The sequence below is a fragment of the Littorina saxatilis genome, linkage group LG1 (assembly GCF_037325665.1).
Source record: "Littorina saxatilis isolate snail1 linkage group LG1, US_GU_Lsax_2.0, whole genome shotgun sequence".
Classification (NCBI taxonomy): Eukaryota; Metazoa; Mollusca; class Gastropoda; order Littorinimorpha; family Littorinidae; genus Littorina; species Littorina saxatilis.
In genome coordinates, this window is record NC_090245.1 from 103,826,459 (window position 1) to 103,854,359 (window position 27,901).

Consider the following 27,901-nt stretch of genomic DNA (forward strand, 5'->3'; position numbering starts at 1 on the left):
TTCAACCAAAATGTTTAATATAAACTTAAACCCTTCCCTTCTCATTCGGCAAGGGACATAACCACTCGGTGCACGTTTCCGAAGAAATCGAATTTTTTGGTGAAATCTATTGAATTTCACCACCAATTTCCTTCACTTGCAAGAAACTCACATGCTTACCTCCCTTGAATAAGTGTACTCCTTTCCTTTGACCAGGAAACAACATTTCAGTCTCGCCGGGGTATATATCGAATCATCTCGGAAATCAGTCAGAAGTCGGGAGTAATCTGAATTCGTTACACCGGCGGCTGGCCGTGGAGGGCCCGGACACTCTGATAGAAAAACTCCGGAAATAACTCAGTCGGGTTTGTTTTGGGTTGTAAAAGAATCTTGCTTTTAGTGAGGCAAACTTTCCACACGTGCTCCTTGTCCACGTTTTTCACGCACACGGCCTCGCTAGTGACTGGCCGCGGCTTAAATGTCACGTGGGAAAGTTTGCCACAATAAAAATCAAGAGTATTTAGTCTTTGACAACCTGTAGAAACTCGACAGAGTTATTTCCGAACATCGTTTATTCATCTCGTGGCCCGTTATATGGACCGGGTGACTGAGATGAATGGGGACAACCAGTCGCATGGCTGCCAGTGAGTAACAACAATGATGACTGGAAAAACAAGAATTAACCTTTTGCATGTCACATACATCGGACCTGCTCACAACATAAACTACAAAAGCGTCAATTATAAATAGATAAACACACAGTGTATTTTTGATCGTTCCCAAATTCTAGTGTCCCGAAAGATACCGGTATACCCAACCTAGCCCATAATTATGTATTCGGCGTTCCATAAGCCCAAGCCCAAATGCACAGAGCAGGGGACACAACCACTTTGATTTCAGACATCAAGTTTTGAGACTTGTCTCCCATGGCTTAAATGTGTTTGTGCGCATTTCGCTTAGCAACGTGTACTTCCGCCAGCCTTTCTCCACTTTCCATTTTTCGGTGTTGATGTTGACATTCATGCTGCAAAAATGAGTGTTCTCAACGATGGGCGTAACGAAATCCGTGTCAACAACTCGGACGGAAAATGTCTGCTCGAAAACTGGGTAGAAGAGGTAAATATAATCATTGTGATGCCTGGATGACTGTTTCAGTGGCAAATTTCTGTCATCTTTGATTCAGATTTGAAAGAAAGCAAGCACATTGCAATGGTGTAAGTGTGTAGTCTTGAAGCAATATTTGGTAATTGTGACTTAGAAATTTGCTTCATACAAAGGCTTTCTTCTTTCATTCAAGAGACGTAACCACTCGGTGCGCTTAAATCGAATTTTGGGGTAAAATCTATTGAATTTCATCACAAATCTGCTTCGCTTGCAAGAACCTGACATGCTTTTCTCCCTCTAGATAATTGAACCTCTTGAAATTGGCAGGGAAGCATTCTGTCTGGGGTTTATTTTGACAGAAGCCCAGCTGACGTCCTAACTATAGCCGCATGCATGGGTATCTCAGTTACGTTTTACCAAGATCCATAATAAGCCAGGGATAATGTTCAAAGGGATAGGGGTAGTACTGGAGATTGGGGTGGAAGGGGTGTAGGTGATTAATAATTAAGCCAGGGCCGGACCCAGGGGGGAGGGGGGGGGGGGGGGTTCCAGGGGTTCCGGAACCCCACCCCTGGAAAAAGCATGTACCTTGCTTTGAGGTTTTTAAAATTTTTTTTTTAAAAATAAATTTGCTGATTTGCACCCCCCCCCCCCCCCAAAAAAAGGAGGACCCCCCCCCCCCTTACAACTCATTTGGTCCGGCCCTGTAAGCTAAAGGTACTGTGATTTTGCTAACTGAATGTTACAGGGTTCGTACGCTCCTTGAATCTCCTTGAATCCCCTTGAATTTTCAACCCCCCTTTTCAAGGACCTTGAATCTCCTTGAATTTGGAGAAAATGGTCATTCTTGTGTTTAACCTCCTTGAACCTCCTTGAATTCTGAAGTGCAGGCAAAAAAAAAAATGTTAATATTAAAGTTTTTCAGCAATTTATATCGATTGTGTGCGTATTGTGTGCAAGTCGTGTGTCGTCTGCCATCGTGCGAAGGGAAGTTGAAACCGATTACTTCCCCTTCATCCGGGTAGCTTTTAGCGCCATTTCTGAAGAAGCAGTGTGTCGATTCATTGTGACAGCGTTTCAAGCCATCGCCGGTCGAAAATCGTAGTCATGCCGGGTGGAAAGTGCTTTTTTAACCCACGATGGCTGGAGGAAAAGGAATACAAGGATTGGATCCAGCGGGATTGCGACAAATACAAGGCTTTTTGCAAATGCTGCAAAGCACGTGTGGATATTTCAGTGATGGGCGAGTCAGCCCTGGTTAGCCACGGAAAGGAAAGAAACACACAAATAATTTAAAAGCGTCTGCACCTGTAGTCCCGATTGCAAACTTCTTTTCTGTAACGTCATCGCAAAGCTCTCAGTCTGCTTCTGTAACTGCAACCCCGGGTCCCGCGATGCCAACGTCCTCTCGGACTCTTTCATCATTTTGCACCAAGACCGATGTTTTAAAATCGGAAGTCATGTGGACAATGAACGCTGTGAACTCGCACTACAGTTTCAAGTCGTGTGAGAACAACTCCAAACTGTTCCAGGCAATGTTCCCCGACAGCCAAGTAGCGAAGGGATATCAATGTGGCGAGGGGAAGACCAGGTATCTAAGTACTTTCGGCCTTGCGCCATATTTTCATTCGCTGCTGAAAAAACGAGTGAAGGAGGAATCCGGATACGTTCTTCTGTTCGATGAAACGTTGAACAAGCACATCAAAATGAAGCAACTTGACATTTTTGTTCGTTGCTGGAACGGGCAGCAAGTCCAAACGGAATACTACGCTTCCAAATTTCTTGGACATGCTTATGCAACCACCCTGATTGATTCTCTGGAGCCTGCCATGGTGGAGCTGGGATACCGGAAATACTCCTTGAAAACTCCTTGAATACTCCTTGAATTTCACTGTCAGGTGTCTGTATGAACCCTGTGTTAATTTTTAACTTTCTCCCAGCATCTATATATGCTCTATTTTCATGATTTTATCGCAGTAAACAAACTTTCTGACACTATGTCAAAGGGGTAAATGACAACATATGATGGTTAATTGGCTAAGATATTTCAAACATCTTACCACTTTGTCCAGTACTAACGGTTACAACTCTTCAAAGCAGTGCTTTATGTTTATTTTGTTGGCCTTATTTTATTCGATGCTCTATAAAACATTGACCAAAGATCATGTTAGAGCCATGACTTACAAGCAAACCATTAGTTTTTGTCACTTGCCCGAAGCAACAGAAAATTTTATGCCACTCTCTTCTCTTTCTTTTTCTAGCGTTCAGTGAAGCTAATGAACCAAAAGGTGTCTGTCATTGCATGCTATAGCTCTGACAGTTTTCTTTAACCCAACGTCTTGTCTTTCATTTTAGCGCTCAGTCAAACACCTTGACCCAGACATCAAGCTAGAAAACGACGTGACCAGCAAACTACAGATTCTGCGCCATGGTCACAAGGGCTTGATCACCACAGACCTTGACGCCAAAGCTGAAGACAAAACAACAGTACGCGTCACATACACACCTCCAGTGCTTGACTCTACTCGGCAAGTAGGTAAGGAAAATCATTTGTCCTGCCGCACACTTGAGATCACTGATCACACCAGTCGTGTCTCTTAACACTTTCTACCCCACCTATGTTGACCAATTTTTTTGTGTCCGAGACCAGCTGTGCTGCAGCAGGTCACTCAGAATTGTAGTAACTGTGTAGTAACTGTGTATCAACACACTGGAATACAGGCGTTAGATCGACGTTACAGTAAGCGACTGAAGCTAACAGTCTGAGCGGATATATCCGTACCTGGTCAGATAGAGCCATATGAGTGGCTACGGATATATCCCTACCTGGTCAGATAGAGCCATATGAGTGGCTACGGATATATCCCTACCTGGTATACAATGAGTTAAACAGGTACAGTGGAATCCCCCTTTTAAGACCTCCAGAAATCTGAGAAAATCAGGTCTTAAAAATGAGGGAGTCTTAAAATGGGGGTACATTTACAGAAGTTATAAACAGAAAATCTGAGAAAACAGGGTCTTAAAAGGGAGGGAGTCTTAAATTAGGGGGATCTTAAAAAGGGGTTCCACTGTATGAACCATAAAGAAGAGGAATACATCGAATCTGTCACGACAACCAGTCAAACTAAGCTATAATAAGAAAGCAGTAGGTTTACTTTGACACAAAATGTCAAATGGTTCAATAATACATGTAGATGGGACTGACCGATTGATGATTTATTTTCTCTTATTTTCACACACAAAAAAAAAAATTGTGGAAATTACCGATAAGTAGGAACATTGCTCGAGATGAAGGGTGGGTATATTGCAGACGCTGCTTCATGTTTGAGTGCAGTCTCATTTTCTAAGATGTTTACTGGAAAGTTATGAGATCTTTAGGATTAAAACAGTACTGGCTTTACTGTTATCATTTCCTACGTTTTGTCTGAATTCTGTATTATCTTTTAAGAGCATATGTCAGTAAGAGAGTACATGTAGTTTTAATTGACCCACACACACACATACGCACACTCTCTCTCTTTGAATCGTACACATGAAAGAGAAATCTCCTGCCGGCTTTAAAAATAAAAAAAGTACAACTTGGTCATCAAACAAACAAAACCGCAGATAGCAACCATATTCCAATGTATCTCCTGTGCTTCTTATGATAAAAACTCACTGGTTTTGATTCTTTTTGATCACAGGTTCCAAGAAAGAACTGTTGGAAAAGATGCTGTTCGGTCAAGTTTGGTACGGTTTTCATTCAACGCCTCTCTTAATAACATTAGAACGTGTTTGCATGTGAATTGTGAACTGGACATTCTTGTAAAACGTTATTTATTTCGATATACGTGTAATAGATAAGTTTTTGCTTTTTTTGTCAGAGCTTAGGAAATAGTATACCTTTTTAGCTACAGCCTACCTTCAGTAAGCCTGAACACTTCTCTTATGTGTCTGACAGCTTTGCCAATACAGTTTTTAACTACAGCAGATCTTTAGCATCAAAAACTTGTCTTCCTGTTCTGACTTGAGAGAGTTTAAGATTGATAGACGAGCCCTTTGTGCTTCAACATGATTGTTTTCATTTTGTTCACCGACCGTGTTTAGCTGTTGCGTTTTGTTTGTTGTTCCATGTGTTCGTGTATGGCTGTCACAGACTTAAGTTTACAATCACAAGATCTCAGTGGGTACTGATAGATAACTGCCGAGAGGAGGGAAATGTATCCATTGAATTCATCGGCTTCTACCCCATCAGCTTAAAGGCTGACATAGTCCTATTTAATTAGTTTAATTACTTCCAGGGCTTTTCCCATCGTTGCGGGGATGTATAAATTAAGCTTCCTGCAAAGTTTTAGGTTTGAAGTCCTTACCAATTACGAGAAATAATTAATTCTTTATTGCATTGTTTAGCAACAGTTCTCCAGGACTTGGGCTATTTTTAGACCGTTGACGTCACTTCGTGACGTTTCGTAAACCAAAGATGGCGTTTGAGACTGTTCTGTTTACATTCAACACTATCAACACCACTTTGCAATACTGAAATAATTTTTTCTGTGTTCGAAAGCTACAGCCAATCGTTATTATATCCCCTTAGGTACAGTTTTATAACATTATTGGCACATGTAAACAATATGAATTAATTAATGAACGCTACGAATATGGCAGCCTTTAAGTGACTGCCTCGCATACTGAGAATTTTCAATTTTCTTGATATTTTTCAGTAAGGAAATGAAGGGAAGCGGAGTGGGAATGGACCCAGGACCAAAACCAACCGACTTCCGTTCCATCAAAATGGTCGACTACGACTTCAAGTTTGAGCCACAAAAGATTGCCCCGACCAGAGTAAGTCTTTTCTCTTTTGAAGTTCTCAGCTTCTTTATTGTTATGCAGAGATATTGCTGAAGACTAATATGTATTGCAAGGGAAATTCAACGATATGGCATTTCAAAACATTAATAGATTGTATTGATAGATTCAGATGGGCAAGACCATTTTTGACTCACATGCGAAGCAAAAGTGAGTCTATGTACTCACCCGAGTCGTCCGTCCGTCCGGAAAACTTTAACGTTGGATATTTCTTGGACACTATTAAGTCTATCAACACCAAATGTGGCCTGATGGTGTATGGTTACAAGATCCCAAAAAACATGTGCGGCAACTTGACCTCACTGCAAGTTCAAGGTCACAGGGGCCATAATTGTTGTCTTAAAAACGACCATTTTTCACATTTTCATCTGAAGTTATCGAGAATGGCAACCTTAGCTATGTATGCTATACAGGGCAATGTAAGCCCTATCTTTGGACACCAGTTTGGTTGACCTTGCTTCAAGGTCAAGGTCGCAAGGGTCCTTTAAAGTTGGATTGTATACATATTTTGAAGTGACCTTGACCCTGAACTATGGAAGATAACTGTTTCAAACTTAAAAATTATGTGGGGCACATGTTATGCTTTCATCATGAGACACATTTGGTCACATATGATCAAGGTCAAGGTCACTTTGACCCTTATGAAATGTGACCAAAATAAGGTAGTGAACCACTAAAAGTGACCATATCTCATGGTAGAAAGAGCCAATAAGCACCATTGTACTTCCTATGTCTTGAATCAACAGCTTTGTGTTGCATGACCTTGGATGACCTTGGGTCAAGGTCACATGTATTTTGGTAGGAAAAATGTGTAAAGCAGTTCTTAGTGTATGATGTAATTGCTAGGTTTAGTTATTTGACCTTGATCCTGAAGGTCAAGGTCGTGTAAAGGTCAAGGTCAAGCATGTGAGTCGTATGGGCTTTGCCCTTCTTGTTTTACCAGCATTAAGGTGTGTGCTGCAAATCATATATAACTGTCAGTTTGCAGTATACACTTTGAACATTAAAGGTTTGTCTTGTGGTCAATTTCCTGAATAATATTGGTCTTAAGAAGCTTTCTTTAGCTGATGTTAACCAACATGAGTGACTGTCAAGTAGCTTCTTTCCTGAATATGTGTCCAATTTATTTAAAAATAAAGTAGATGCTTTCATCACTCAGAAAGTGAAAAAGTATGTGTGAGGGGTGCACAGTGTTGATACAGAATCAAGATCATGCTTTTGTCCGAGTGTATGTGTAACCGAGTGCCGAAACACCACAATCACCTTTGGAGGCGAAGTCCAATCAAACAGGATTGAGAATTTTAGAGCTTATTTCTAAGCCCTATAAAAATTGTTATGCATTCGCAAAGGAATCCATGAACATACAGAGAAACAAAAGCCGCCAGACCCCATCACAAACAGAACTCTACAATCCACAGGTGTTGCCTACTTCAAAGGCGAACAACTCTGCAGAGTCTGCTGTGAAGAGCGACGGTAGTCTCCCTGTCACATATGTAAAGTTGTGATGAGGTACTTGGTCTGCTCTCCCAATAATTGTACAGACCTGCACTAATCTGTTACTGTTGGAGTTTGCTTTTTTTGTGTGTCAGAAATGTTTGAAGAGCAGGGTTTATTAGTTTGCATGACTGGCGAGTTTCAGAATTTGTCAGGCCAAGCTAAATTCATGCCTCATGTCTTTTTATTTTATTTCACAGGACCACAACTACAGGAAAGAACAGCCTGTAACATTTTGGTCGGAACACAAAGAGAAAATCCATGTAAGTGCCTATTTCAGGCTGGGGAACTCTGAAATTAAGGTCCAGGGGCCCCGTAGGTCCTGGTGGAATGCAGGGGTAACGCTTGGAGAGATGGGGGAATTTCTGGAAGGTATAAGGCCTCTCTTGGCGGGAAATGTCATTATTTCTGGACAGTGTTACATAGCACATTGATGAGAAATTGAGTAGTAAGTCTTTATCAAGTGATATTTTCATCCTTGAAAAACATGGAGCGGGCCAGATTCGGAACAAACTGTACTTATATTATTTACAGGATTTTTTCTCCACAGATATTATTTGAGAGAGAGAGAAAGAGAGAGAGAGAGAGAGAGAGAGAGAGAGAGAGAGAGAGAGAGAGAGAGAGAGAGAGAGAGAGAGAGAGAGAGAGAGAGAGAGAGAGAGAGAGAGAGAGAGAGAGAGAGAGAGAGAGAGAGAGAGAGAGAGAGAGAGAGAGAGAGAGAGAGAGAGAGAGAGAGAGAGAGAGAGAGAGAGAGAGAGAGAGAGAGAGAGAGAGAGAGAGAGAGAGAGTGTTGCACGAGTGTGACATATTTACTTAAAAAAAGAAACTGTTCTGTTGTCTTGCAGGGCACAACACAAGTGAAAACACGAGACTCTGCTTTCCGCCGAAATGATGCATTCAGCAAACCCATCGGTGAATACTGGAACGAGACTGAGCCTTATCAACTTGAAAACTACCCGAAGATGTAATGCAGCTGCCAGAACACATGTTGACATTTTTGTGATAAGTCTGTGTTTAATGTTGATGGCTCAACACTAGCTGTTCAGAAGTCTGCAGAGGTGGTTGGCTCTGCGACCGTGCGACGAAGAAGCAACATCAGGGGAAGCAACCCAGGGAGATTACATGATCTCATTAATTCAAGCACAGACAGGAGTAACGGCAAATTTAATGTAATACAGGAAGAGCTTGGAAGGTCCTTTTTTTTAAGGGAGGGGAAAACAATAGCCAAGAGATTACCTCTCGGTTTTAAGGTTGTATTGTCTATCGATAAGATTTACGCTGGTGAGAGAGCAACATTTCAAAAATTGTGCTTGATTTAAAAAAAAGATTTTTATATACTGGTAAGGTTCAAAAACATTTTGAACAATTTTTGATGCAAAGAAAATGGATTTTCATTTATTTTTTATATAAATAAATTGTCACGAGAATGTGTACTCACATTTGTTATTCGATTTCTAGGCCATTTTCCCCCCAGTAAACTGTTTTTCATGGATTGAAATTGTCGCATCGTTTTTTGTTTTCATTTCAACTTAGCAACATCTTTTTTTGTAATAGATTAGTCATTCTGCCCACAACCATCTTATTCTTATAACTCACACACACGCACTTGTGCAAGGAAAAATACACAGTCATGCAGTCTGTCGTTAAATTTATTATTGCAGATCAGTTTGCTTCAGGGTTAATGTATTGTACAAACTTAATAATAAAAGATATTAACCTAGCTACCACAGAAGTACTGCACTGATTTCTGTTCAAAATTGTTCAAGGTTTCCATTGACAGCAACTTTTGTGAGAAAAAACACAAATTATTTGTGAACCAACATGGGGAGAGGCCTAGGATATTTCAAGCCACTCTTAAAAACTGAACGGATATATACCATATCTGCCTGAAAGTCTACTGATGAGTTGTACAACAGACACCAAAACAGAAAACGATCCATTTCTGTCCAAAAGATGAATGCAAAATGTGGCAGACACAAAACCCTGCACAACGGTATACATATGCACGCAACATTCACTCAATCATTCATTCAAATGCTGGTCAACATCCTCTCCGCTGCCTTTACGTCTCTTCTAAACTGCTGTCACCCACATACAAACACATACCTGAGCGAGCAGAGTCTACCACATTTCCAAACAGCAAAATAAAACTGATGTTTGTATATGATAAAAAACAAAAGAACATGTATGTGATGGTAACAACCCACAGAAAACACAAAATGATAAAATGAATAGTGGGTGCACATGATGCATCTATCGCCGCCTCCTTGTGTCATCTCCTCGACTGCCTCTTCTGTTGCCTTTCCTGAAACAAACAGTACAACAGTCAGAATTTACACGCATAATTACGACAATACAAAACAAGTGCCTCGAAGTCAAAACTTACTTCCCCCAACAAAAAAGAGTAAACCCCCTAAAATGGACTTTAGCTAGAAAATTTAGATCTTTAACATGCAAGCAAATTCCCGTAACTGGGCCTCAATCCCATGAAGATAGCAACAAACAGGTTACAAAGCCAGCGCGCTACCAACTGAGCTATGGACCCACCCAGACAAGGCATATGATTCTTTTGCATGCAGTCCTGTTTAGCAACAGAGGCAGATTTTCATTTTTGTAATTTTATTTCATTCCCAGAAAAAAGAACACAAGGAGAAGTTACAGCCTGAGAAACAAGAATGTGCATGAACAGAGAAAACCTGAAACTGATTGTGCATGTAATTCAAAAAGTTGTGTCCCCTGCACCACCAAACGCTCATTTACGGTGCAAGCTAACACCAATAAAAGTCATATTTCTGTAGGAAAGCTAGAAGAAAGCCTAATCACGAGAGACATATTTCTGTAGTAAACGCCCGGTTTAATACAAGACCGAAAATGTGGAACTAACTTGGATTGGCGGGGTCCTCTGACGAAACACCAGTCAACAGCCATTTTCTGACCCAGCAACTCTGTGCCGTTAAGGTTGTCCATGGCGCTCTGAGCCTCCTTGAAAGTCTCATACTCAATCAGTGCGTAACCCTGAAACACGGACACATACACTTGGTCAATCAATTCTACTGAAGGCACTATAAAAAACACTCACTTTTTCTCTCGCATGCAAGCACACGCACAGTCTCATTTTAATTGATCATCTACCCAAGAGCACAATCCAATCTAAACAAACGCAAAAACAAAGCAGAAGTAGAAGAACATTGAACAGGACAGCAGATTATATTTAAACCAACACACACACACATGAGAAACAGCATTTTTACCTTGAGGAATCCTGTGCGTCTGTCAAGGTTGAGGTGAAGGTTCTTGATTTCGCCGTACTCTCCAAAAGTATCGCGAACATCTTCCTCCTGAGCCTCTTCATGCACTCCCGTTATGAAAAGTATCCAGCCCTCCACCGCTGAAACAACACCATGTAAAATCAATAAGGGTGCATCACAACTTTTTCTGTAAGCACACGGATGAAATTGCCTTGTGGTTCTATGACAAAAAGAGTGAATTCAAACTTTGAATACCAGTGGGAATGTCAACACACCAGACCCAAACAAGGTTGGAAATGAAACCGAAAGTGTAATGAAGACCAACTTTGGGAGTGTTTTTCATGTGACCTAGTGCGACTTTATTGGGGAGGAAGATACTGCAAATGTGAAAGTGTGTGTGTGTGTGTGTGTATGTGTGGTGTGTGTGCACGGTGTGTGTGTGTGACTTCATTTCATCACATGTGTTTGTGTGTGTGTGTATGTGTTTGTGTGTGTGTTAGAAAGTGCCCAAGTGGGTGGGAACCAAGTGCAAGTTTGGAATTGTTGAAACAGTGTGTCATTTGAGATGTTAACAAATCAGACCCATCCCGTTGGCCACCTTTTTTGTTCACACCACTTCTGGTACTTGCCTTTCTTCATGTGATATGACAGTGTTACTCATCTTAATAGTAACAAGAAGAGCAAACGCTCGATCGAGTCACTTTCGCAGTTCTGAATATTATATGAGGCATCAGATGGACAGGAAGAAATTGCTATTCACAACACAATACAGATGTAAATAATTTGATGTAAAGAATAATCCTATAAAGTTTGAATCAAATCCGATGAATAGTTTCAGAGATATGATATTTCAATTTTTTTCCTTCAAGACATACCTGTGACCTTGAAAAAGGTCAAAGGTCACCAAAGCAGACGTCAAAGTGTAGAGGTCACTGGGAGTCACGTTCACATAAAATTTGAGCCCGGTCACTTTTATAGTTTCCGAGAAAAGCCCAACGTTAAGTTGTGTGTTGCCGAACAGAAAAGGCTAGTTATCTCCCTTGTTTTTCTGATAACGTTCGTAAAAGGCTACAGATGTAAATACTTTGATGTAAAGAATAATCCTACAAAGTTTCAATCACATCCGATGAACTTTGTCAAAGATATAAAATGTCTAATTTTTCCTTTGACGCTGACCTGTGACCTTGAAAAAGGTCAAAGGTCAACGAAACCATCGTTAAAGTGTAGAGGTCATTAGAGGTCACGACTAAACAAAATATGAGCCGGATCGCTTTGATAGTTTCCGAGAAAAGTCCAACGTTAAGGTGGTGTCTACGGACGGCCGGCCGGCCGGATGGCCGGACAGACTAACACTGACCGATTACATAGAGTCACTTTTTCTCAAGTGACTCAAAAATAGAATATGACAGACCAGGCCCGATGCTGGTTCTGCTTAGTAAACTCTTTTAAGATAATATAGATTGTGACCGCTACAGTGAGAGGGAAGCAGAAATGAGTACCAGGACTCACGAAAAAGAGGGAACTGTTGCATGCTTGTGATAAATGTTTGAGCGTAACACTGAACAATCTTAAGCTAGGCGTAGCTATTGCTCTTAAAACGTAGCAGTTGGCAGCTCTGAATTTATACAACAGGCCACAGTGACGCACTGCTGAAAGAAACTCACATCTTTGAGGTCCAGGGCCATCAGTGCCCACTGCTTCCTCATCCACGTCCATGACTTCATACTGCTCGACTCCGCTGCGGGTAGGGCCCTCTGCACACAAAGAGGGAAACCGGTAAACTGTGCAACTTCAAGTAGGAACAGTTAGTGAGTTACTCTTAGTCTTAAGACTTATTCCTAATGGGTAAACGCACACTTCACTTTTCATTGTGACTATAATTTTGCAAGAAATACCGTCTTAGAAACGTGTAACTGTAAGACAATTAATGCTGCACCTCACCCCCCCCCCCCCCCCAAAAAAAAACCCCACAACAAACAACAACCCACAACAACTGCAGTAAATCAACCTGAGCACCAAGGTTTAACTTTAAGGTTTACTTTATGACGAAGCACTACCTATTCAGTGTTCTCATCTGTCTCGAAGTTAATGGAATAAAAAAAGGTTACTCACCACCACCAAATCCTCGTCCTTTCCTCTTTTTGGCTTTTTCCTTCAACTTGATGAGCCCCTCTAAAAGTAAAAGACAAAAATAGTTATTTCATAGAAGTTAAAATATCAAAACACGCACCTCTTCTAGTGTGCAACAATTTAGTAACAAGCAAAGAAAATAAAAAAGTAAAAAATCCATTAGCTTCTAAATCTGAGACTGGAGACGTAATGCATGGCCTGCTGCAAGTCAGTTAAAGGCACAGTAAGCCTCCCGTAAACCATCACAGATACGGTCAGGCTTTTAAACACAGTACAAACACCCTTTCATTTAAACACTCACCGATTGAGAACATCCTAGGTGCCATCCGTAAAGAGCGAACAATTTTCAAAGAATTTACTTTTGCGTGGTTTATCTTACCCCTGAGCCATCGTGAACCTGTGTGATCCAGTTTCCCTTTTTCACAATGTAGTCGTCAGTTAGTCATTTGAATGCGACTCGATGTGAGCTTATCTACAATAGCACGTTTTTTATGAACGAAACAAACGGCTGTGGTTCACAAGAACTCTAGCGATGGCTTTTGACTGTTGAGAGGAACGGCGATATTCATAAACCGTCGTCTGCTACGACCCTTGCGTGACCCTGCTTTTCTTTTTTCAAACTTTCACAACTTCGAATTGTACTGATCTTGTCTTGATGAAAAAAGAATTCTTTTATGATTAAAGAATGTTTGTGTAACAAGCTGTCAATTTATTATTTAGATTTTAAAAGTTAGGTCTAGCGCAAAAACGCACCATGGTCTAAAAACATTCTGATAATCATCGATCCACGGCTATGGCCAGTTTACATCGATAGAATGAGACCCGAAGGGAAGTAAATCATTTTTGACCTGAGTTCAGGATGGGTCCAAAACGTGTTCGAGACAATCTGCAAAATTAATTCTTTAACAAGAAGAGCAAACGCTCGATCGAGTCACTTTCGCAGTTCTGAATATTATATGAGGCATCAGATGGACAGGAAGAAATTGCTATTCACAACACAATGAGTCACGTTCACATAAAATTTGAGCCCGGTCACTTTTATAGTTTCCGAGAAAAGCCCAACGTTAAGTTGTGTGTTGCCGAACAGAAAAGGCTAGTTATCTCCCTTGTTTTTCTGATAACGTTCGTAAAAGGCTACAGATGTAAATACTTTGATGTAAAGAATAATCCTACAAAGTTTCAATCACATCCGATGAACTTTGTCAAAGATATAAAATGTCTAATTTTTCCTTTGACGCTGACCTGTGACCTTGAAAAAGGTCAAAGGTCAACGAAACCATCGTTAAAGTGTAGAGGTCATTGGAGGTCACGACTAAACAAAATATGAGCCCGATCGCTTTGATAGTTTCCGAGAAAAGTCCAACGTTAAGGTGGTGTCTACGGCCGGCCGGCCGGCCGGACAGACTAACACTGACCGATTACATAGTCACTTTTTCTCAAGTGACTCAAAAATTGCTCGCTCTTTACGTAGGGCACCTAGGATGTTCTCGTTTGGTGAGCGTTCAAATGGAAGGGTGTTTGTACTGTGTGTAAAAGCCTGACAGTATCTGTGATGGTTTACGGGAGGCTTACTGTCCGGGCGTGATATCCGGTATTGAATATTCATAACAGCCGTCCAGCACCAAAACGAGGCGCCATTGTTGTAGAGGAGCAAGTCCACGAAAATAAATTCTTTGAAAATTTCTCACGCTCGACAGAAAGCAGCCAGGATGTTCCCGTTCGGTAAGCGTTCAAATGGAAGTATGCTTGTACTGTATGTAGACGCTCGGGGAGCTCTGTGATGGTTTACGGGAGGCTTACTGTGCCTTTAACAATAACACACCTGATCTTTTAGTTTTAGTTTTTACCTTTGCAAGAATATGTTTAAGACACTGAACTAACATTGATTAGCTTGTTTCTTCATGGAATAGCTTAACTTTATAAAACTATACAGTAATGCATAATAATTAAGCAACTTGGCTTTACACTCAGAGTCAGTGTATTGTGTATACAACTTATACGATTTCTTTACCGAATACACTCTAAGTTTAACAATAACTCCATCAGTATTTCTATAATTATTAGTCTCCCAGTATGACTATGAGAATGAGATGCCTTGTAACGAGGTGTTCGTACAGGTTACTGGGTAGGTTTAAATTCAAGTTTCTTTAACTAACAAAATAAGAAGTAACTTAGTTTACGTTTATGGGAAGTCTGCTTTCAATGCTATTGCTAGTGCCAACCTCTTACTTCGGCAGAAGGGGTCTATGTCGATCAAAAGTGGGTGCATTCCCTGTAGTGCACTTCCTCTCGGCGTTTTTTCTGCAGCGTTTCGCTGACTCTCGATGAATGTCATGTGATGCTTAGCGACATGGACAGAATTTGACATGTTTTGATCCTTCTTTATTATTTTTCAAAGAGATTCGAATCACTGAGCAGGTCGGTTTCAGTTTTAATAAACAATTCTAGAGAATTGTGTATCTTATATTTGAGTCTTTCGTGTTTTAGACATTGATGCATTTAATAGTTTTAACGAGTTGCCTTTTGTTTTATCATTCTGGTGTTTATCTTGATGTGCTGTGTATCTTATAAGAAGTTCTTAAAAGTTCGAAGTTATTTTAGCATATAGGTTTTTTATGGTCTTAACAGTTAAATATGTATTACGTTATCATTAAGATTCATGCTTTGTTAGTACTAAGCAGTTGTTTTAATCAGTCTGGTTTTCTCTTGTTTTCATCTTAATGAACATTCTAAATGTTAGACTAACTTATTGTCTTGTACAGAATAACAACTGTGTGAATGGTGCTATACTGAATGAAAGAGTGTGACATGAAGTTCTTGTACATCATAAGAGTGTGAATGACGTTTTAGTTTAGATGTCAAGCGCTTAGAGCAAGCCTTTTTAACGAAAGTTTTTGATTTAGCGCTATATGGCCTTAAGTCTGAAATGGTGTCCACAGCTGAAATAGCTGTGCAACCTTGGCTCTAACCTGATTTGTACATCAAAGAAAAATAAAATCCTTGTAAAGATTAATGAGACTTGTAAAAAAAAGTATGAAGTACACACCTAGAGAAACATTGTGTGCTCAGTTGTTGTTTTTAATGAAAATGTCGCCATTATCTGAAGTCAGCAGCACTACATTTTGGCCATTTTTTGTGACATGACCTTACAGCATATTGAAACATGGTCTACTCTGTCATATTTATGGGACAGAATGTCATGAATGACTTTTCACTGAGCCAGTAAAACTCAAATGTACCTTTGACAAAGCAAAGTTTTTGAATTTTGTCAGTGAGCCTGCAGAAAATGGGGAGACAAAATTTCACAGAAAGTTCATAACTATTTCCGTAAGACTTCATTTTTGTTCACTGATCAGCTCTAAATAATAATTAAAGATTGAAACCTGATATATTTTTGTAAAAAAGTATTTTACAGTATGCTTTGCAGAGGTATAAAACATAAAAAGGGTTGTTTGACTTGTTTTTGCATGTTCAAAAGTAGTTTGAAGTTTACGTGCAGATTTTCTTGTGAAAAAAGAGTTATGAACTTTCCAACCTTTTGCCTTATAAAAAGAGTAAATTGACTGGTTGGGGAACACCTAGCTTTGTAATGCATTTGGATCCACTAGCAGCAGTCACACTGAAAGTTTGCATCAAGTTCATTCATTGGTGTTTGAGTAATTGAGAAATAAAAAATTCTTGTGAGAAAGTTATGAACTTTTCTACTATCTCCACTGAGAGTGTTTTTTGTCCTTAAATGCTAGCCATGAAAGTTAAGGTTGTAGTGGAACAGCAATTTTGCATATAAAAGTACATTAGATTTAGATACTAAGCAATTTTTGTCACTAAAGTCAAGCAGTATGCTTTAGTTAGCCATTTTCTCTGTGTCTTGCGCACTATTTTTATGTGAGAGTTACTAACTCATGTCAAAACCCAAAATATATGTAAAATGACTATTTTCAGTTTCCAAATTACACTGTACCATGATTTTCATCACAAAAAGAATCTACTGGCTGCTGACTGTTTCTTTCTGAAGTACTTAGCCGTTTTGTCATGAAGTTCATAACTTCACATAACTCAAGCTCATTTTTCAAGGGCGTGTTTAAAATAATGCCTTGTTAATAGCAAAAGAGTACATTTGACTTTTTCTGGACATTTTGTAAGAAGTTTTCTGAATATCAACCCTCAAAATTACATTTTGATAATTCCAGCATGAATCTGGGTTGACTGCACGGTGTACATAACTTCACATCAACTGACCCTCAGCCCCACGGTGTGAAGTTATGAACACATGCCATGAGTATGATTTATACACAATAATTAATTTACTACACTAAATCACTACCTCAAATGATGTGCTGCTCTTCTCCAGAGTAGGCTGTTACAGTTTGATGTCATTTTTATTTTAATTTACCAGCAGATTTTAGTACGTAGCTTTTCAGTTAAATAAATGATGTGAAGTTATGAACACACAGTCAGCTGACATAAACACTAAGGCCAAAAAAAAAAAATGCTTTGGTTACGGTTTCCCGACCGACCCTAACTTTTGGGGCCGACCCTAAACTTTTTTTTTGGTCCTAAAGCTAAAAATAAAATGAACCAAACACATACATACACACAAAAAAAACCACACACACACACAAAAACCCACCGAAAACGACAACACCACGGCACAGAGAAAACATCGATCGCCGGCGAGCAGACAACAACAAGCCCGACAAGGGACACCACTCCGCTTTTTACAACTCCCATATCCAAGGGAAGTCAGTCTCGTGCGTTCGTTCGTTGCGCGAACGTAAAAAGATGTCGTCTGCATTTGCAATCGTATTCGGAAAGTGCGTTCATATCGAACAAACACGACTGATAAGTCGGTACTCGAAGAGTGCAACCTTGGTGGACATTTTTCATGATTTTTATCCAACTTTGGACGGCAAACTGTTCGGGATAAAATGTGTTGGGTCGACGAAAATAAGTGCCGAGCCCGAAGACTCTTTCGAACTGGACTTTGGCATGACTCTCGAAAACTGTGTTCACTAGTGGCACTATACAGTTTAAAGGGTATGTCCAGTTTTCTTTTCTTAACATGAAAAAGTAATTAATATCTGTGGTTCCAAATACACCAATATGAAAATACCTCGAATATCCTGCATACACAAATATTTTTATCATTTCAAGAGGGACCAACCAAAAAAAAAAAAAAAAAAAAAAAAAAAAATTTAATCGACCTACCTACCCTATTTTTTTTGGCCATGAAACCGTAACCAAAGCATTTTTTTTTTTTGGCCTAACTAAATAATGATTTCGGTAACAGTTTTCATGACTGAGTTTGGTTAAGTAAATCATTAAGTTGTTTAGAATTATTTGCAAGAGACTTTAGTTAGTTATTTTAGTATAAATGTGTGATTGATGTGAAGTTATGAACTTTCACAAGTTTCAAACAATTTGTTTTATTTTGGCAATTAAAATCTGATTTTGTAATATAAGTGCAGCTTTAGCCTATACTATAACTCTGTGTTCTCAGTTTGTCATTGTTTTGCAAATATATTATACAGTAACTGTACTAGAGACCAACATAACAAAAATTCTTGTGAAGTTATGCGCACGCTCACATTTTATGATTTTTGTTATCGTTTGTTTTCACAAATGTTTTACTTTTATTACTTAGTTGTATGTTGATTACAAAGAGTAGCTGGAGAGAAAATAAGATGACATATGCACTTTCTTACTTTGGTTTGAATTAGCCATAGTTTGTGATGTCACGGTGTGAAGTTATGAACTCCTAGGACATTCTAAAAATACTTTCAGTTTCTGCCAACTCTTTGAGTCAGACAAACATTTTGGTGTATTGAAATCCTTTTGATGGTACTTTTCAAGCACATTTTGCACAAAAACAGCAACATTGTAGATTTATTGATAACTTATGCCAATATTTGCTGTGAAAAAATTGTGACAATATTAATTTTTATAAATAATACAGATAACCAAAAAATCTTCTCCACACTTCATCTTCAAAAATTACCTTCATGTTCCAGCTCACCTTTTTCAGATTAAAAAACAAAACAAATTGTTTCCTGCCTGTATAAATTAAATTTATTATACCAATAAAAGTAAATTATGTGAAGTTATGAACTTCCCATTAATGGAGTTCACATCTGCATCATGCGTGGCCAAAACAAGTTTAACTTGCTTGAAATGCAAAGTAATTTGCTGTAGCAATTTGCTCAGATGTCTAAAACAGACCCAATACATGTAGCAACAATGATTTAACAAGTCTAAATTTTGTGACGGTGTGAAGTTATGAACTCCTGCAAACTTTTAAACCTGAATCTGTGAAGTGATCAAACATGAGTTTTCTTAAATCATAGCTGTTCCTTGCGTATTTATGCTCTAAAATACATCTCTATTTTCAAAACAAAGAAAATGTTCATTTTTAAAATTGATTTTGTATGTCACAAAAATGGACACCTATTCTGACTTTGGGCCATATAAATGTTCTTCTTATTATTATTATCACTGTTGCAATTTTTCTTGAAGAAATGAGAACATTTATCAAGTCCTTCTGTAGAACTAGAACCGCATTTTGGAATTGGAATATTGGATGCCTATGAAGGGAACGAAGCAACGGTGAGGAGGTGTGTCACGAGTCACGCGGTTGGCATGAGATTGAGCGATATTGTAATTTCCCGGGTGCATTGAAGCAACACTGAGGTGAGTCAATCATGCGCTTGGTGTGAGATTGAGAGATATCGTACTTTCCTACAGGTAATGCACCCGGGTGCATCCCCTGTATACAGAAAAAACACCTACAGGAAGTGCACCTACAAGGAATGCACCCATTTTTTGTCAACTTAGCCCCCTTCTGCCCTACTTAGTGTTATTTTACTCCATAGTCCCTAACTTTGCTAAGGCCCCCCCCAAAAATAGGTGTGGTTACGGTAAGGCCTAAAAAAAAAATAGGTGTGGTTACGGTAACCCGACCTACCCTATTTTTAGGGGCCGATCCTATAACTTTTTATTACATTTGTCCAAAAAAACAAACACACACAAGAAAACGAGTGCAGAACGCGCAATGAAAGCGAAAGCGTCCGAGTCGCACACTTATTTCCCTGTCAAGTAGGTTTAATTTGTACACAAAAAAAGTTAAAAAAAAAAAAAAGTGATTGCCTACCTTCCTAGTCCTACCCTATTTTTTTTGGCTATGTTACCGTAACCACACCTATTATTTTTTTGGGCCTAACCCGACCTACCCTATTTTTAGGGGCCGACCCTATAACTTTTTATTACATTTGTCAAAAAAAAAACAACCGAGTGCAGATAACGCAATGAAAGCGAAATCGCCCGAGTCGCACACTTATTTCCCTGTCAAGTAGGTTTTAATTTGTACACATTAGAAAAAAAAGAAAAGAAAAAAAAAAAGTAATTGCCTACCTTCCTACCCTATTTTTTTGGCTATGTTACCGTAACCACACCTATTTATTTTTTTTTGGCCTAATGTTACTGGTAGTGGTAGTGATGGTCATTGGTATTGGTACTGGCACTTGGTACAGCTTGTAAACTTACTAAAAGCTGCAGCACCAGTTGCCTCCGTTGTACTCAAAGTTTTACCGTGATTGTTAAAATGTTTGGTAATGTTGAACTTTAGCGTTGTAAATTTAGAGCTCACAAACTAGTATCATAATTGACTTGTTGAAAGAAAACATGCTAAGTAGAGGAGCTCAAATCTTCACTCAAAAGCACCTCTTTGGTCAACAATCAGAGCAAGCGAGACATTAAGAGAATGTGGGTTAAAAGGATTAATAGTATTGGATTAACTTTCAATAACTATATAGTGTTAATAACTTACGATCCCCCTCCTCGTCCACTTCAAACTCTTCATTTTCTTCTTTGAGGTCCAAAACGTCCGCCATTTTGTTACGTTTGCCGGCGTGAGTGTGAAGGGCGAGCACTCTTCTAACTTTGTGTTTGTATCAATTTAAAAAGGCTAGTAATGTCGGCTATTTCTATCCGCCTCAAAATCAACATAATTATCTGTTACAAAAACTACTTATATATTAAGACTAAGTGAATAAAAGTTGACATTGCTAAAGAACTTGACTTTTATAAATATACGTGTAAAAATTGTCGGTTTAATATGAGCCGTGATAGTCTAGTGGTTAGGACCTCGCGTTGTGGCCGCGATAACCCAGGTTCGAATCCTGGTCACGGCATACTTTTTATTTTCTTGCAATGTTTACACTGCTGTAGGTTCTTGTTTTGTTCTTCTCACAACCCTATGGAGTGATTCGATTTAATTGATATTTTCAGAGTACTTGCTCATCTGCATGCGTATAACAGTCAACACTTTCACATAAATAATACATTATTTTGTTTGCTTTATTTTTGTGTGTGTATAGCTGAATGTCCAGTAAATGTAATACCATAATGTGCATTTTTTGTTGTTGTCTTGCTGTTATTTGTTTTATATTCGAGTACAGTTTTTGGGGGTGAGTGTTAATCAATTCCTAAAGTTTATGCCCCACAAATAATACACAAAATCTTAAAAATCTTAAAATCTTCATTTTGACATTCATGTACTAACATTTTTTTCAGTGTTTGTGGTGTTATGGGCCCATGGCATGAAAACAGAGTAAGATGACCCTTATTCTTGATGCAAAATGATGATTGGTGACTACTATACCTGTAGCATGACAAATCCCAGAGATTGAAACAACTGCCAGTGGATTGAGTTTGTCAAGGAAAAGTAACAGTATGCAGGCTTATCATTTCAAATAAAATAAACATTTATTGAGTTATAGTAGAGGAATTAGGAGATATGTAATCAAATTCATTGAATGAGATTATGTATGCAACACAGTTTTGCATGTAAATGTTAGTTCTCGAGACGACTAATTGTGCAAAATTATGTTTAAAAAAACACCCTTCCCCAATGGTTTTCCATCCTGTTATCAGCAAGATCACCGAATACACTGCCAAGTCTGTCAGTTAGTAATTTTTACTTAACTCATAACATTTTTTAAAAGGGGTGTCACCAATAAAAGGCATGATACTGTATCCATATCATTTAGGGGGCCCGGTAGCTCAGTTGGTAGAGCACTGGACTTGTTATCGGAAGGTCGCAGGTTCGAATTCGGGCCGGGACGGACATGGGTTAACTTTATGTGCAGACCAAGAGACGGAAGCCATGTCCCACCCCCGTGTCACCACAATGGCACATAAAAGATCTCGGTCTTTCTGCCATAAGTGCAGATGGCTGATAGCACCTAAACACGCATTCACTTGTGTATCTCGTCAAAAGCTGTAAGGGCGTAAAATATCTTGTCCTCAAGAGGCGAAATATTTAGCCTGTAGGACATACATGTAAAGCATTCTCTCTTTCCATATCATTAATAACATGTTGACATAAACTTTATTTTCAAGTCCTGACAAACACTCAGTATAAACTGTGTATGAAACTAACCCGAATTCTATGTAGTGCAATGAGCGGAAATGAAATATAACGTTTCAATGCCAGAATATTTCTCTGAAACTGTTCACATTAAAAAGGGGCTCATTGAATGGCTGGACAAAAATGAGATTTACTACAATTATGGGTGAGTAAACGACCTATGGAATAAGCCATATATGGTCAAAAGGTAAAGGTAGTACCATGACCATTTTTGGTCGCAGGTGAGGGAGATGTTAGAGATCTCCACTACTCTCGGGCCAGCCTAAAATGAGGGCGGTGCCCATCTCCTCTCCTATCCTTGGCACAAAGGGTCAAAAATCCAAAAAATAAGCCCTTAAAGAAATAAGGCCTTATTTTTGAAAATATGCCCATATTTTTGAAAATAAGCCCAAGGCCTTATTTTCCATTATTAAGGCCTTAAATCTTTAAGCCCTTAAAAAAATATGGGCATAAAAAAATAAGCCCTTATTTGAAAATAAGGCCTTACGAGAAATAAGGCCTTATTTCTGTAAGGCCTTAATAAAAATAAGGGCATAAAAAAATATGGGCATAAAAAATAAGGGCATAAAAAAATAAGACCTTATTTTTTTGACCAATCATGAAGCTGAATAGAATTCGGCTGCGCCCGCTCATGCGCAGAGATCTCATAAGAAACATGGCGAATGGGGGGTTCAGAGATCGTGATGAATTTTTGAGAAGAATTTGTGCTGAAATTGCAAATTGCGAGAGAATTGGGGTTTTGGCGAGTTTGTGTGCGCTTTCGAATGCGTGAAGCCATGCTGTATCCGCTCGATGTTATGACGGATGTTTTGAACGAGAGGCGAGTTTGTGCGCGCTTTCGAATGTCCGGATGCGCAGTAGCGATGCGCAGAAAAATATGGGCATATTTTTTTTAAGGGCTTATTTTTTATGGGCATATTTTTTTAAGGGCTTATTTTGTTAAGGTCATAACAGAAAAAAGGCCTTATTTCAGTAAGGCCTTAACAGGAATAAGGCCTTATTTTATCATGCCCTTATTTCCTTATGGCTGTAAATATTTAAGGCCTTATTTCTAAAATAATAGAAATAAGGGCTTATTTTCAAAAGTATGGGCATATTTTCAAAAATATGCGCATATTTTTTTAAGGGCTTTTTTTGGGGATTTTTGACCCTTTGTGCCAAGGATACTCTCCCTCGCTGCCTTTGCCTTCCCCATCCCTGAATAGTGTTAGGAACCCATTTCCAGCTGGGTGGACTGGAGAGCGCTCAGAAAAATTGGGGTACTTGTGTTCGCCCCAGGTGAGGATCGAACCCACGACCTCCAGTGTGAGAATCAAGCGCTCTACCCACTGTGCCACTCCACTCCAAGGCTCATATAATTAATATTTAAATACTAAAACGCCAAGATGCTTTTACTTTGGTTGGTCTGATACATACTACATTTTACACACATTTTTGGAGCCCCAATATCTGATTAAATCAATACTAAACCAAGTTTTGAGAAAACAATATAAGATCAAAAAGAGAAAGTACTTTAATTTTTTTCATTACATACCAGTAGTTTTTATGTGTGACGGATTCTCAAGGTAAATGGTAATTGTCAATAATGTCTTGACAAGACATGTGTATAGTGAAATGCACATCCAGCCCTATTTTCAACTTCATGTTCGTAACACATCCTCAAATTCATCAGCTTCATCGTAACTGTTGCCAGATATTTCGAAGACTTTAAAGGGGGGGTTCCCATGTATATATGCTGCAAACTTTGACACTTTACATACACACGGATGAAAGGACACACACACACACACACACACACACACACACACACACACACACACACATGCATGCACACACACACACACACACACACATGCATGCACACACACACACACACATACAGAGGTTTTGCTTTTTCTCTACTTTTCTTTTTCATTTTTTTTATCATCACTATCCTCACCATCGTAAGATCCCAAGACTTTTAGTTCAAGTCATGAAAGTGGGCTTTAAACACAGTTCTCTTGGTTAAAATGATTGAGACTAAACAACATGTCATTCAAGAAGATACATGAACCTATCTTTATAAACATTGTTATTTAGGTAAAATGATGAAACATACTATAGTACTATAGCTCGTGGATGCTAGGGGAATGCTTCTTGCTATCATACGTGTATGCTTATGTTGATCTCTCAGCACAAATACTATTAGCTTTTAAGTTCTAAACTATTATGTAATGTAGTGGATACATTAATGCATTTCTTTTCTTTCCCCTGTTTCTAAACTGCACATTGTGCTGCTTAATGTGTTTTTTTGGTCAGAGAATGGAGGTGCACCCACAATATGCTATTTTAATGAGGTTTGTTTGTCCACATTCTTTCTCACACTAACACACACACACACACACACTGAGACCGAACAGCGCCAGGGTATTTCGAGGCCAAATGAAATGCGGCTTTAAAAGCAATGATACACCGTCAGGCTTTTGATGCACACTGGACAGACCTTGTTTATGACATAGGCCTACATCTGTCACATACATATTTTCACTAGACGCAGATCGATTTGTTGATTCGCATCGTCATTAAACCACCATAACATCAGATACTGCATATGGTTGCCACAACCGAGTACACATACAATGTCGGCATATTTTCGAGGCTTTTCCGAGGTGCAGTTAAAAAACAACCACCCCACATATTTGACTTTTTGTTCCGGTGCAATCACTATTTCCGGTCACTACAACACCCTGGAACATTCCAGCGTCGACCTTGCATCCTTTGCGTCCTTGAAAATGGATAAAACACAAGTTCCAGAAACCTCGACGACTTTCACGATGCGTTTGTTTACATTCGTCGGTCACGTCCCTGACCTTTCTTCCATGCATAATTGATGGGTCAGCCAATCAGCGCTCAGGATACGAGGGGAATCCCCGAACAACTTGGCAGACAAAAAGATCGTCTGCTCTCTGTATGTTTCTAGCAGATTCGCCTGACGGAGTATATAAATCCTCGCCGCGCAGGGAAGCCTTAGAAGAAAGTTGAGACTGATAAAGCATCGACTCAAAACTGAGGAACAAAACTACTACTACTACCTTTCCAACTCGGAAAGCATATTCGACGTGAATCTTCTACTGCTAAAACGAACGTTGCATTCGAAGTGAAAAATGGCACCGGCAATCGGTATTGACTTGGGAACCACCTACTCCTGTGTCGGCGTGTTTCGTCAGGGCCAGGTGGAAATCATTGCCAACGACCAAGGGCAGAGAACCACCCCCAGCTACGTGGCCTTCACAGACTCAGAACGCCTGGTGGGCGACGCGGCCAAGAACCAGGCGGCTATGAACCCAGAGAACACCGTCTTCGACGCCAAGCGACTGATCGGTCGCCGCTTCACGGACGACAGTGTCCAGAAGGACATGAAGCACTGGCCCTTCAAGGTGGTCAGCGACGGTGGCAAACCCGTGGTGGAGGTGGAGTTCAAGGGCGAGACGAAGAGGCTGGCCCCGGAAGAGGTCAGTTCCATGGTGCTGGTCAAGATGAAGGAGACGGCAGAGGCATTCTTGGGCGAAAAGGTTAAAGACGCCGTCGTCACCGTGCCGGCCTACTTCAACGACTCGCAGAGACAGGCCACCAAAGACGCGGGCGCCATCGCCGGGCTGAACGTGCTGCGCATCATCAACGAACCCACAGCGGCCGCCCTGGCCTATGGGCTGGACAAGAACGTAAAGGGCGGCGACAAGAACGTCCTCATCTTCGACCTGGGAGGCGGCACCTTTGACGTGTCCATCCTGACCATCTCTGAGGGGTCACTGTTCGAGGTGAAGTCTACTGCAGGAGACACGCACCTGGGAGGTGAGGACTTTGATGGTCGCCTGGTCGACCACTTTGCCCAGGAGTTCAAACGCAAGTACAAGAAAGACATCAGCAGCAACCCCAGGGCTCTGCGACGTCTGCGCACAGCGTGTGAACGAGCCAAGCGCACCCTGTCCAGCAGCGCCGAGGCCAGCCTGGAGATTGACTCTCTGTACGAAGGCGTCGACTTCTACACACGCATCACCAGGGCACGCTTCGAAGAGCTGTGCTCAGACCTGTTTCGTCACACCCTGGAGCCCGTAGAGAAGGCCCTGAAAGACGCCAAGATGGACAAAAAGCAGATCCACGAGGTCGTCTTGGTGGGAGGCTCCACCCGAATCCCACGTATCCAGAAGATGCTGCAGGAGTTCATGGGCGGCAAGGAGGTGAACAAGTCCATCCACCCTGACGAGGCCGTGGCCTACGGAGCTGCCGTGCAGGCCGCCGTGCTGAGCGGGGACACCAGTGAGGCCATCAAGGACGTCTTGCTGGTGGACGTGGCGCCGTTGTCACTGGGCATCGAGACGGCTGGCGGCGTCATGACCAAACTGGTGGAGCGCAACACCACCATCCCCACCAAGACGTCGCAGACCTTCACCACCTACGCCGACAACCAGCCGGCCGTCAACATCCAGGTGTACGAGGGGGAGCGCGCCATGACCAAAGACAACAACCTGCTGGGCCGCTTCGAGCTGACGGGCATCCCTCCGGCTCCCCGCGGCGTGCCGCAGATCGAGGTCACCTTCGACATCGACGCCAACGGCATCATGACGGTGACGGCGCAGGACAAGAGCACGGGCAAGAAGTCGCACGTGACCATCAAAAACGACAAGGGCCGCCTCAGCAAAGAAGACATCGACCGCATGGTCAACGAGGCGGACAAGTTCCGCGAGGCCGACGAGAAGCAGCGGCAGAGGGTGGACGCCCGAAACAAGCTGGAGGCCTACGTGTTCTCCGTGCGCCAGGCCCTCAACGACGGGGGCGACAAGCTCAGCCAGGATGACAAGGACACGATCAACAAGATCTGCGACGAGGCCCTCAGCTGGCTGGACAGCAACTCGCTGGCCGAGAAGGAGGAGTTCGACGACAAGCTGCAGGAGGTCCAGAGAACCTGCTCGCCCATCATGGCTAGAATGCACGGCCAGGGTCAAGGTCAGGACTTCTCCGGTCAGCAGCAGGCCGGCGGTCAGTCTAGCGGGCCGACTGTGGAGGAAGTGGATTAAAAAACCTTTTTGCAAAAACTGACTGTATATGAAAGCTGAAGTGTGGAGCATAGAAAGTGACGAACTTAACAACAGGTGTGGAGCATAGAATGTGACGAGCTTAACAACTGGTGTGGACCATAGAAAGTGGTGAGCTGAACAACTGGTGTAGATCATGGAAAGTGACGAGCTTAACAACTGGTGTGTCAATTGTGTAAAATTATGTGTGTAATATTGACTCGCGAAGGCGTGAGAACTGCTGAAGACAACTCGAAGACAATTTGCGTCTGATCAGTGTGCAAGATTGAAAAAGAATGAAAAGTGCAGAAGATCGATCACGACTTGAGGCCGTGAAAATACTGTGTGCTGAAGTTGTGGGGTAAATTGTGGAGACTGAAGAGATTGGACTAACCAACTTTGTGCGAGGGGAAAAAGTGTGAATGGAAATATCTTACAAACAATGTAAGTAAATGTATATGTGTGTGAGGACCTAAAATTTACATTGGCCAGTAACTGCTCGGAATAACAATCGGCCAGAAATCTTGCCATAATTTAAGAAAGTGATGTAGTTGAAAAAGAAATGGTTTTTTTATGAGCCTTAGAGAATGACTGGGTGTGTATTGTGTGAACTGACAGGTTCGAAC

At 40.7% G+C, this 27,901-nt stretch overlaps 3 protein-coding genes and 1 non-coding gene across 4 annotated transcripts in view; 3 read left to right on the plus strand and 1 right to left on the minus strand.

Annotated features, from left to right (window-relative positions):
- Positions 1–940: 940 nt before the first annotated feature.
- On the plus strand, positions 941–8,924 carry LOC138948701 (sperm-associated antigen 8-like). The gene is made up of 6 exons (XM_070320306.1): positions 941–1,095; positions 3,439–3,619; positions 4,767–4,812; positions 5,784–5,904; positions 7,623–7,685; positions 8,268–8,924. The coding sequence occupies exons 1-6, from the start codon at positions 1,012–1,014 to the stop codon at positions 8,388–8,390; spliced, it is 618 nt and encodes a 205-aa protein (XP_070176407.1). The 5' UTR covers positions 941–1,011; the 3' UTR covers positions 8,391–8,924.
- Positions 8,925–9,057: 133 nt separating this feature from the next.
- LOC138948709 (RNA-binding protein 8A-like) lies at positions 9,058–20,758 on the minus strand. The gene is made up of 6 exons (XM_070320318.1): positions 20,623–20,758; positions 12,783–12,842; positions 12,335–12,424; positions 10,674–10,810; positions 10,307–10,437; positions 9,058–9,727 (listed from the first exon to the last, which is right to left on the minus strand). The coding sequence occupies exons 1-6, from the start codon at positions 20,684–20,686 to the stop codon at positions 9,676–9,678; spliced, it is 534 nt and encodes a 177-aa protein (XP_070176419.1). The 5' UTR covers positions 20,687–20,758; the 3' UTR covers positions 9,058–9,675.
- Positions 20,759–20,914: 156 nt separating this feature from the next.
- Trnah-gug (transfer RNA histidin (anticodon GUG)) lies at positions 20,915–20,986 on the plus strand. The gene has a single exon. It is a non-coding gene; the product is annotated as a tRNA-His (tRNA).
- Positions 20,987–25,218: 4,232 nt separating this feature from the next.
- LOC138948562 (heat shock protein 68-like) overlaps positions 25,219–27,901 on the plus strand; it is a 2,778-nt gene continuing 95 nt past the window's right edge. The window contains exon 1 of the mRNA XM_070320126.1: positions 25,219–27,901. This exon is cut by the window's right edge and continues 95 nt beyond it. Coding sequence (XP_070176227.1) covers positions 25,368–27,278 — 1,911 coding nt within the window. The 5' untranslated portion in view covers positions 25,219–25,367 and the 3' untranslated portion in view covers positions 27,279–27,901.

Coding starts and splice junctions, on each gene's coding strand:
- LOC138948709 (XM_070320318.1), bottom strand. CDS start 20,686: ATGGCGGACGTTTTGGACCTCAAAGAAGAAAATGAAGAGTTTGAAGTG. Junction 12,425..12,782: donor AGGACGAGGATTTGGTGGTG/GTGAGTAACCTT, acceptor CTTTGTGTGCAG/AGGGCCCTACCCGCAGCGGA. Junction 10,811..12,334: donor TGGCCCTGGACCTCAAAGAT/GTGAGTTTCTTT, acceptor GTGTTGTTTCAG/CGGTGGAGGGCTGGATACTT.
- LOC138948701 (XM_070320306.1), top strand. CDS start 1,012: ATGAGTGTTCTCAACGATGGGCGTAACGAAATCCGTGTCAACAACTCG. Junction 3,620..4,766: donor TGACTCTACTCGGCAAGTAG/GTAAGGAAAATC, acceptor TTTTGATCACAG/GTTCCAAGAAAGAACTGTTG. Junction 5,905..7,622: donor AAAAGATTGCCCCGACCAGA/GTAAGTCTTTTC, acceptor TTTATTTCACAG/GACCACAACTACAGGAAAGA.